An 11,628-nucleotide genomic window follows, 5' to 3' on the forward strand; every position below is an offset into this window, starting at 1 on the left:
GAAAGGAAAAAAAGGGCACTGAAGAGGGCACTTCAGCACCGTTTTGGCTCCCAGGGGGCACTTTAGCACGCGTTTTGGCGTCCAAGAGGGCACTTTAGCGCGCGTTTTGGCGTCCAAGAGGGCACTTTAGCGCCCGTTTTGGCTCCCAGGGGGCACTTTAACACGTGTTTTGGCTCCCAAGAGGGCACTTTAGAGCGCGTTTTGGCATCCAAGAGGGCACTTTAGCACGCGTTTTGGAGTCCAAGACGGCACTTAAGAGCGCATTTTGGCTCCCAGGGGCACTTTAGCACGCGTTTTGGCTCCCAAGAGGGCACTTTAGCATGCGTTTTGGAGTCCAAGAGGGCACTTTAGTGCGCGTTTTTCAAAAACTGGGCCACGAGGGGGGGCATCAGAAGTAATGAACTCCTGATGTCGAGAAAAGTGAAAGTATGACAGCTTCAGCTAGAGCTCGGAGTTGAGTCCAGGAGCATCTTCTTCTCTGTGTGATGTTCCATGCTGCGGTGGCTCATTACCACCCCCTGAGGCCAGAGGGTGGAATTACACTCTGGTGCTCATAGTTGGTGAGAACTGCGGTTCTAATTGCGCAGTGAGTTTATTTCTCAGCCGTTCCACCGCACAGAGGAGAGGTTTAACGTTTAGTGTGGTCTTAACAGACACACAGATTAAACGTCATGTCCTCTCGTTCATACTCGGCTCTCTGCGTTACTTGTTTAAAGAGCTGCTGCTGCTTTACTCCACCTGCTTCACTTCAGCTCTTTCGAGGGCTTCCTGCATGTCTGTGCGCCTCCACCTCCTCCTCATTAGCAGCCTCCTGCAGCTCCACTCCTTTCACTTCCTGGGGGGGAGGGGGGGCTTGGCAGCCGTCGCTCCCCGTGGTCTCGTCTGCTGCTCAGTATTCTTCACAGGGACTGAAAGAGACCCGGAGTTGCGACAGAAACTAATTACATTTTACCTTTTGCTTATCGAACTTCACGAGTGGTCTGCCCGAAATGAAACTCGCCTCGCCGGCTGCAGCGCTGTTAGATTTTGAGCTGAGTCGTTCCAGGTCGCAGGTTCGTTCGTCGACCTGCAGCCTGGATGTTTGCTCTTTAAAACACTTTTCTTCTCAGCACGTACAGTTTGAGGTTTCTCCTCTTTCTCGATTGGCCAGAGCGAAACGCGAGGTTCCCAAAGTGAGCAAAATGAAATGAGATGTACTTTTTCGTTCCTCTTTTCTAAACTCAGGGTCCTCTGTGGCTAAGGTTTTCGCTTTGGTCTGACAGCAGCTTAAATTGGGTGTAACGGCGGTCCTTGAAGCTGCTCGGGGACATCAGGGGGGAGACTCTTTCCACTCTAATGTGTTTTTCATTAGAAAACATTGACTTGAAATAACTCAGAGAAGGTGAAGCCAGCGCTGAAGTTTGGAGCCTCACGGGAGGCCAGCAGGTGTCCGATCCTGCGGGTCTAGTACTTCCTGTTGTTTGTAGATGAACTTCCTTCCAGATGTTTCTCTTCATCTTCACAAACAGCCACTGAAGACGTGAAGAGCAGAGTTTTCTGCTTCCTGAATCCTGAAGCAACAGTTTGGCTTCATGTACTTTTACTGCTGATACTTTACATGAAGCTGATAATACTTGTGTACTTTAACTACAGACACTACTGCTGGACCCAGACGAGGGACCGGTTGGACAGATATTGTGTATTTCTGGCGTCCTCTTCTTCACTGGAGCGTCTCCGGTGACTCTGTGAACAGCCAATCAGCTGCCGGAATTCCTCCTGAGACGGAGTTTCTATGACAACTGACAAGGACAGCGATGCTCAGTTTGTGCTGCTGGACTTCCTTTTCTATCCCCTACATGCATGAGTGTGTGTGTGTGTGTGTTGTCTCAGTGTCTTATTGTCTGTTGGTGACAGCACATTTTAATTACCCAGAATGCCTTTTGTGTTTGATGGTATTACAGCTCTTCCTCTGCTCGTTAACCTTTCACCTACAGGAGGGAACGGGCAGGAAATGGACTCATCAAAATGAGGAAGAGGTGAAAAGTCTTAAATCTTTTTTACAGGATAAATATTTCCACTCAGAAAACGTCCGCGATCATCATCATCCTCTACACCTTTGCGGTCTCCTCAGCCCGACCACAGACGAAGCTTCACTCTGTGATGTCTTGGACTTACCTGAACCTGACGGAGCACCTGTAGCCTCTCAGCCTCTTTCTGAGACCCAACACTTCCTGAACCAGAGACGTGTTTGCTGACCTCTGAAAAACATCCCCTCCACCTTTCCAGACCATCGTCAGAGGACAGGAAGTAGAATCATAGAGAGCTGAAGGTACCTCGCACTGATGATGATGAACAATAAGCAACAAGGGTCAATAAAGGTGTTTTCTGCTGAGCTTTAAATGCTTTTATTGACTCTGATGGTGTTAACGTCACAGAATCAGCTCCGAGCTTCTCGCTGTCTGACGTCTGCAAATAACCTGCAGAACTGCTGACAATTAGCCTCAGCTCCTACTGCTAATTAGCTAATGCTAGCATGCCAACATGCTAAGCTAAGATGGTGGAAATGGTAAACATTATACCTGTTAAACATCAGCATGTTATTATTGTCACTGTGAGCATGTTAGCATGCAGAGCTCACAGAGCTGCAGCTTGACTTTAGATCGTAATTAATTCATTTCCAGACAGCGATGAAGACGAGATGGGGGCAGATTAGCGCCAGACGTGTTGTAGCTGTCCTTCGCGCAGACGGCTGTCAGCTAATCTTTAATGAGTATTTTCAGTGGTCAGAGTGAACAAGAAGACCACAGAAAGCTGAGAACTCATCCAGAGTCTTAAGATATTCTGACCATGTGGACGTATCAAAGCCGTGAGGAGGAAGAAAGAAGTTTTCTTCAGGAACACGTTAAAGGTCAAGAATCGCAGCCGACCAGCTGAAAATAGCAAATGCGATGTACTGGTCTTAAAGCTCGCCGCGCACCCAGTCACCCAGAAGACGTCCATCACGCCGAGCTCCAGCTGCGCCGTTCCCACGAGCACTCCGAGAACGGCTGAGTGACAGCCGGCATGAGAGGAGGAGGACGACGACGACGAAGAAGGAGGCTTGAAAGAGGCAGAGGAGAGGTGGGAGGAGAGCTGAATAACGTGAAAGAGGCTGCGTATCAATTTTTTAAGTGTCACTAATGAGAAGACGAGTGACGGCGAGGAACAATGGAGGAGCTGCAGACGTGCGCCGAGAGAAAAGATTTATTTCATTGATTTTTTATTCTGGATCCTTTTTTATCGTCTGTTTCATCTTTTCATTTCTCTCTTTTATTCTTTGCTGTCTGTGACAACTGAATGTCCCCAGCGTGGGATTAATAAAGTTTTATCTTCTCTCATCCAAATCACTGTGCGGTTTTCCTCTGAAGGGGCCCAACGCACAGCAACATCTCCACAAACTCTGATGGTGATTGATGATGATTCTGGGCTAAAATCAAGAGTATTTTCTGATAGCAAAGTGTAATTTGATTGGTTCATACAGCATGCAGCGTCGTCTGTGGTGACTGACGATGATCCAACCTCGCAAAGCGATGTGATGTGGATCCTTAAAGACGATTTTCTTGATCAGAATATGAACCTCCTCCTTGTTTTTGTTTGTTTTTTTAACCTCCAATGGCCCTAATATGCTGTCGTAGCCAAGGGCGGACTTACCATTAGGCAAAACTAGGCAGTTGCCTAGGGCCCCAAGTTCCTGAGGGCCCCATAAAACTCCTCATACACTAATGGTTAATATAGTTATTACTTATTTGCGCACATTAATTATGTTTTTGATTAAAATCCTTTCGCTAAAATGCCAGCAGAATGCTTATTGTATTACGTGTGTCTCGGGGCCCCCCCGGTCAGTCTCCACTACATTGGATCAGTCCATCTTATTGCACATGTGCAGAAAGGATCCAGGAAGACAGCGGCAAAACGTACGTACAAAACAAACGGTGCGAAGAGAAGATGAAAAAAAGGAGGAAAGCAGAAAGCTGCTCTCAAAATTCCCCAAAGTGAGGACATTCTTCACTGCGGCAGTGGCTAACAGCAGCTAACAGCGGCTAACAGCAGCTAACAGCAGCTAACAGCGGCTAACAGCAGGAACCCATAACCGGCAAGTGAAACGCGACGTCGCCACCTGTTGGGGAGGGTCCGTTGTTGACGTGTGAACAACTAGTGAGTTTTTGAAGAGTTTCGGCTTAAGAAGTCGCCCCTCAAAGAAAGACTTTAAGTTTATCACAAATATTAGCATAAAATCATCATTTTGGGTGTACATGGTTTCCAATGAGCAAGAAGGGTTTGAAATATATAAGCAGCAATGTAAATAATGTTCAGTAGTGGAGTAGAAAGTGCAGTATTTGCCTCTGAGACAAAATTTTGCATGAAATCCTCAAATTTCTACGTTAGCAATTGAGTAAATATTACTATTATTATTAATATTATTACAATTATAATTAATACATTTCACCACTATCAGAGAACCTACTGGTAGAAAAATAGTGCGTGCGTATTCTGTTAAAATGTTTATTTTAATTGACCTGTTGTTTTGTGTGTTGTCTTCTCATTTCAGAGGGCCCCATGCCTGCCTTTGCCTTGGGCCCCAAATTTGTTAAATCCGCCCCTGGTCGTAGCTACATGCTAACCCTGTTAGCTTCTTCCACTGTGGACAGATTATTGTAGAGAGCAGGAAGTACAGGTAACAGGCTGGAGGTGTGAAGCTGGTTTTGAGTGACGGTCTTCTCTGACACACGTCGACTCAATCATTAAACATGCAGAACACGGAGGAGTTAAAGGTCACGTGATCCGAGCCGCTGGTCCTGTTGAGAAACACAACTTTTAGAACTGAGATGATTTCAGGACGTTCTCCGACAAGCAGGAGCTGAACTGGTTATTTTCCAGTGTAACCAGGCCTGCGGGGCCCCAGCTGTGAAATGCAGCTCGTCTGGTTGGAGTCCAGCTGGATTCTTTGGTGTTGTTCCTCTCTGCTTCTCCTTTCATTTCCCGTCATCCGTCAACAAGTTCCAGAGAAGCTGCAGCGGAATAACTCAGACAAATCGAGCAGGTCTCGAAGTCTTTTTCATCTAAAATTCTCTCTTCGTGTCACTTTTCTTTCGCTGCAGCTCAGCACAAAAACACTGTCGGGAGAACTTAGAACTTAGAGACTGTAACTTCGGAGGATCCAAACTTCCTTCATCTAACATTTACTGCTGCTCACATTAACATTAAGAGGAAGACTGTGGATCCTCTCCTCCATCACCTCCACCGGAGGAGAAGGAGGAGATCTCTGAACGTCCAGAATGAACAGGAGGGGTTATTAATTGGGTTATTATTGCAGCCGCGTTTGAAACGCCCTTCCCTCCATCGTAGGATTAGCGCCACCTACTGCTCGTCTCGAAGAACCATCTTCAAATATTCACAGATGCTAACATGAGTGGATGGAAACGGGCATTAATTTAAGAGGTAACATTAGATAAGATAAGATAAAATATAACTTTATTTAATATTTAATATAACTCTTGCTGGGCAAACGTCACAGACAGCAGCAAAAGAAGCAGGAAGGAAATTAAAAATACAAACATTTTTACAAAAGGTATAAAAAATAATATTGCTAATGACATTTTTTTTAATTGCACTTAAAATATGGATAATTAAGTACAGTGTTTGTACTATTGCACAGTAGATAAAATATATGTGACACAGTAGGAAATAAAGGCTCAGTGCCCAGGAAAAATGTGTGATATTACACAAGATATTGAATGGATGTCAATAATTACCACCGGGCTTGTGATTGGTCGGGTGTGTGGAGGTGTGAAAAGAGGCGGGGTTTGAACTTCTCTTTCTTTTTTTTGTTCTTTAAAAATAATTTCTGTCAGTTTTCAGGCGAGCGACAGCACTGAGGATCTTCCAGGAGAAATGGGCTCAGTTATCTCCACTCTGAAGTGATGACAGCAGGCTTCACCTGTCCCCACCTGCCAGGACAGACAGCACCAGTCTGCAGGTTTCCAGCCTCCCTGACCCTGTTCCAGGTGCTCAGCGAAGCAGAGAGGATCAGAGTCAGCTTCTGGCTGAAAGCTGAGAGCACTGATGCACTTTAGGGTATTTTAAAGGAAAAAAAGAACACTTAAAGCCACAGGGATCCACTTAGGATCACCTGTGACTGACAAGGTGTAACTTATTATGCATCTAAAGACAAAGAAAGCTTCAGATCTGACTGCAGGATTCAGGATGAGTGCGATGAAAAGTCAGAAAATCCAGATTAAACAAATCCAGGTTCTGCATTTTGTTCAGTTTGACTCATTCTGTGGTTGGTAAAAATCATTTATTTTATAACTTTATTTATTTTATTTACGACCAGTTTCACATACATGATGCATTTAAAGTGAAAAAATCTGAAAGAATGATGGTTCTGTATGTATACAGGAAACTTCTTTCAGCGATGCCGGCAGCGTCGTGCTCCTGCTGACACAAGCAGCTGCTGCCGGATAAAAACGAGAAGCGTGAATGTGGCCACCATTGGACCAACGTGACGTCTATTCTGCTTGCTGATTGGTTACAGAGGACATCCTCCGTCAGAGCATCACCACATCTCAAAGGAAAATATCGTCCTTTTTTTTACGTCACTACATTTATCAGTTTAATATACTTATACAAAATAAGATTCTTCTTTGTCACCACATTTCTCACTATTTTCACAATGTTTCCAAACCGAACGATCGATCGATTAATGGAGGAAATAATCAGCTGATTGATCCAGAATGAAAAGAATCATTAGTTAAAATGAAGCTCAACCAGCACCAACAGTAAAATCCTGAACATGAGAACAAAGTACTGCACTCAGTACTTTTACTGTGATACTTCAAGTACATTTGAATGATTCCACTTATACTTTTACTTCAGTAATATTTTCAATGCAGGACTTTTACTTGTAACAGAGTATTTTTACAGTGTGGTATTAGTACTCTTAGTGATCTCTGGCTGTGTTGTGAAGAGCAGCAGATGTTGAGTATACTCAGCACTGGCGCCCCCTGGAGGCCGACATGTTTCTGAGCGCTCCTCTTCACTCTCAGCTCAAAACAGATCAAACACGTGATCCCACATGAAGAACAGCTGACAACTGAAGGCAGGGTTCAAACTACTGGAAGTTAAATGTTGGACTAAACATGAGAATAAAAGGTCTCTGAAGTTCCTCAAAAATAGATCAGAGATGAACATCTATTGTTCTTATTTAGCATCTTATTGTTACATCTGATGGGATGTCACACTTTTCTTCCTCTTTTAAATTAATCAGGAAACGAAGAAAGCTGGCAGTTCATTAAATTACATTAAACATTTAGCTTCTTTCTGAGCATCTTCAGTGTGAACTTGTTAATTTGCTCCTGAGCTCTGCTGATTTTCTTTGTTTCCATCTCAGCTAATACAGAAAATATGATTTAAAGCCCCTTTTATACATTTAAATAAATACATTAGATGGTTATTAATTAGAGCAATCAACCACTGGGGGAGGCCTGAAAGATTTCACACAACCAAAATAAAGATTTAAACAATATAAAACCACGTATTTTTGCACAAACTTCTTGAAAAAGCAAACAAACAAAGTTCATCCACAGCAAACTTTATTGGTTGAACAGGAGCAGGAAGTGGACCGAGTGTAACGTCGTACAGTACACGAGCGAATGTAAACTGCAGCTCAGTGGAAATGTTGAAAAGAAACAGTTGTGTCCCAAACCGCATCTGATCCCTGTGTAACATGTAAAGCAAAGACTGATGAGGTCAGCAAGGAGATCAAGTCAAACACCAATCAGAGAAGGTCTCATAACTTAAGACCAGGAAGTAGACTGAACCAAAAAGTTCCACGATAAAGCAACTTCCTGGAGAGTGAAGAATGAAGAGGTTGCTGTCTTCTGAAGGTTAAGAGGAATATTTCTAACACTGTGCAGACACACAGCTGTGTCACACACGTCTATGATAACAGGGGGGTGTAGAGGTTAGTGGGGGAGCTCATGGGGCACCAGCTTGTAGTGGGACCCACAGGACGGGCAGCGCTGGGCCTCGCCCTCGTGAAGCCAGAACCAAACCACGGCTGTGTTGTCTTCTTCACCTGGAGGGAGGAAATCAGAGCAGCTGTGAGAAGAACTCAAACAACTGGAGAATAAAAGTTTAACTGTTCAAAGAAGCTTCACGAGCGCGAGGAGACGAGCGGGAGGGGATGAGCGCAAGGAGACGAGACGAGCACGAGAAGACGAGACGAGCGCGAGGAGACGAGATGAGCGCGAGGAGACGAGCGCGAGGAGACGAGATGAGCGGAGGAGACGAGCGGGAGAAGACGAGCGGGAGGAGACGAGATGAGCGCGAGGAGAGACGAGCGCGAGAAAACGAGCTGCAGCTACACAGACGTCCTGATGGGACTGTCATGGTGTCTGATGGGAATCAACAGGACCTTCTGGGACACCTCGTCCTCTGTGTGGGAGACAGTCCTGGATTCTTCTCATGGAAACCGTTCAGGAAGCGTCCGCATGCTGCCCTTCCTCTTTTTGCCAAAATGACCAGTTAGTCTTCATCGCTGAAGTTCTTCTTACAGCACGTTTCCATTTTACAAGAGAAGAGCCTCGATGAAGACTAACTGGTTGGTTTGGCAGACGCACGTCTGGCGAACTTCCTCGCCTCCGATGAAGAGCAGCCGCTTCCCCGAGCGTCTCCATGGGAACCATCCAGCTCCGTCTCCACCACAGTTGAGGAGAGTCTCGGACACACAAAGTTAGCTGCAAAGCTGCTGCTTCGACAAGCGACTCATCCAGATCATGTTTAGGACTTCAGAAAGATAACTCACAGATACATCCCACAATCCTCTTGTTTGTGATGGAGGGAACAAGGTGGGGGTCAGCCTTGGAGCCAGCGTACGCCTTTGGTTTCATCATGTTGTAGGGATCCTACAGGAGAGGAGGGGTTAGGTCAGGTTTGGAACGAAGCGTAAACTCATGTGAGTGCATCACTACCTGCACTTGTACTGAATACTTGTACTTCATGTCGCCATTATGCAAATAAGACATGATGTCATGGCGCACTTTTCTTTTGTCCAGTTCAGTTCAGGACAACCGCAGCCTCCTGTTCAGGATCAATCATTGTAATGAACAAATCTCTGAGTGTTCAGGGACTTCCCAGCAGAAAACAGCCTGGAAAATGTAACTGAGATAAGTGAAGTTAATTTCCCAGTTCGTCCCACAACACACCTGCTGGGCAAAGATAACAGACTCCGGAGCAACAATTAACCGGCTCTGGACATTTCTTATCTCCTAAAAGACTAATTAGTTAGAAAAAGCTTCTGATGGCCTGATGGCTATGACATGCGTGCCCGTATATCCATTTCCTGCAGCTTATCGGGCTCATACTAACAGCCATGTGGACGTATTGATCCAGTGTGCAGGCTGTGATTTTATCATCTAACGAGCTGACGTGTATGTGGTTGAAATAGTTATCAGCCGCGTCGTTCAGGTGTGTTCAGCTGTGATAAGGCAGTAAACTCAAACGATTCGTCACCTCATTTCGGAGTAGATCGTTAATCAACATCGAAACAAGGCTCAACCTTCACTTTTAAAAGTGGCCACCAGGTCACATTGTATTCTAAATAATTCAAACACGATGCAGTTGTTCGTCAGCTCAATAATAAAAGATGTGACATAAAAGAACGTTTAAAAGCTTTGTTACAGTAACCAAACAAAACTCCAGGTGTTTTGAGTTTTATCTGATACAGAATTTGAATAGTAAGTGTTATCAGTTAACATGTCAACCCTCAGTTCCTTGTATAGGAAACACCAGCAGTCCAGCTGTTGTCATGTTCCCCACAGATCCCTCAAAAAGAACCCAGCTGACTCTGACAGGTGTGCCGATGGCTACCTGGCAACCGTTACAGCCGAGCCCTGTTGAAATGTAAAACACAGTCGAAACCAGACCAGATAAATGGTGTTACCGTTCCATCCTTCATGGCCTTCATGATGACCTTCTCCAGTCCGGTGGCTTGCTCCTCATCGGTGGGAATCCCTGACAACACAACAAGTTAAAAACATGTCTGATAAAAGGGGTCAAGTAATCAAATGAGGGGTCATAGTCACTGATCGGGTTTTAACACAGTGTCCTAGTTTCTTCCACAGTACTGCAGCTAGCTCACCCAGACTTCTGAAAACAGGACATGATGTTCGTATGTGAACACATAACCGGGATACTGATTATAACGTGGACACCAGTGTAAACACACAAGACCGTGGAAACGCGGTGGTGGGTTTCAGCTCGCTGGCTAGCTAGCTAGCTAGCTGGTTAGCAACAAGCTACCATCACAGATAACTAATTTCTTACTATGAGTGAACATGTTTTTTTCTACTACTGTTGCCTATGAGTCAAATTAACTTAACATCAATTCCACAACCGTACTGGTTATTCGCTTGGCTAAGTTATGTGAACAAGTTAGCTGTGACTACGTAGCGTTGAGTGTCAACGTTTTTAGACACTGAGCTAACGGGCTACGGTACAGTGTTTTGGTCAAAATCTGTTAGTTAAACCCAATGTTTGAAAACATACACATTTTCCTGTACTGTTCACTATTCAACAGAAACAAACTCAACTGAACAACATTTATTTGTCGACAACACTGACTTTGTGATTATTGAAAATCACGTTTGACCTCTCGGAGCTAGCCAACAGCACCTACGGTTGCTAATGCTAACCAGCTAGTGTGTTCGGGGTCTTCCGGCTGAGCTCGGCGCGGCCTAACTGCCTTTTGAAAATATATTTCAGCGGTCTTTCAGACTTTAAAGCTCGTTGTTGATTTCGACCTCACCTCCAGCTGCCATGCCGCGGGTCAGAGCAGGAACCGGGGCAGCCCGGCAGGTAGTAGCGGCTCTAAAAGCCGAGCGGAGCAGTAACCTTGCAGCCATTTCTCCTTCTTTCCTGTCACCTGAATCTGGTCGCGCGCTGATGACGTCTGGGTTTATGGCGAGGTCGCTGGGTTTGAGCGTCAATTTAAGGCTGGAAAAGGTCTATTTAAATTTAAATTCATTTATTTAGGAACATTTTGTGCACTCTGTTTACATGAATGACGGTAGACAAAATATTTAAAAAAAACTCAGTTTAATCAGACTCATTTGGTAAGTAGATATAAATGTTTCTAGTGGCTCTCAATTTACTTACACTCACTGCCATAAAAAAGACTATGCTGGAAAGAAGTTCATAAAAGTATTAGCATCAAAAATATATTTCAAGTACCAGAAGTAAAGGTACAAATTATGCATAATGGTCAGGTTAAAAAGTCACATTATACTGGCACATTCATACTCAAGCATCACTAATGTTGTCACTAATGTTAGTCTGGTTTGGATCAGCCGCAATACAGGAAGTCTGACCGCCAACCTGCCCTCCAGTCAGGACTTCTACGTCTCCATAGCAGGAGACACGCGCAGTCCATCAGACCCTGAACACAACCTTTCCAGCTCCTCCGCTCTGGTGCAGAGCTCTGCACCCCAGAACAACCGGACAGCAGTGTCTCCTTTCCACAGGCTGTCAGTTAGCAGTTAGCATCTGTCAAACAGTGTCAATAACACAAATAAAAAAATAAAAATACATTGCCCCTAACACACAGAAGAT

General features: G+C 44.8%; 1 protein-coding gene across 1 annotated transcript; it reads right to left on the reverse strand.

Moving 5' to 3' along the window:
- Positions 1-7,580: 7,580 nt before the first annotated feature.
- Positions 7,581-10,956, reverse strand: LOC121622977 (cytochrome c oxidase subunit 5B, mitochondrial-like). The gene is made up of 4 exons (XM_041960072.1): positions 10,826-10,956; positions 9,962-10,032; positions 8,825-8,924; positions 7,581-8,095 (listed from the first exon to the last, which is right to left on the reverse strand). The coding sequence occupies exons 1-4, from the start codon at positions 10,920-10,922 to the stop codon at positions 7,983-7,985; spliced, it is 381 nt and encodes a 126-aa protein (XP_041816006.1). The 5' UTR covers positions 10,923-10,956; the 3' UTR covers positions 7,581-7,982.
- Positions 10,957-11,628: the final 672 nt, after the last annotated feature.

This window comes from Chelmon rostratus, chromosome 19 (genome assembly GCF_017976325.1).
Source record: "Chelmon rostratus isolate fCheRos1 chromosome 19, fCheRos1.pri, whole genome shotgun sequence".
NCBI lineage: Eukaryota > Metazoa > Chordata > Actinopteri > Chaetodontiformes > Chaetodontidae > Chelmon > Chelmon rostratus.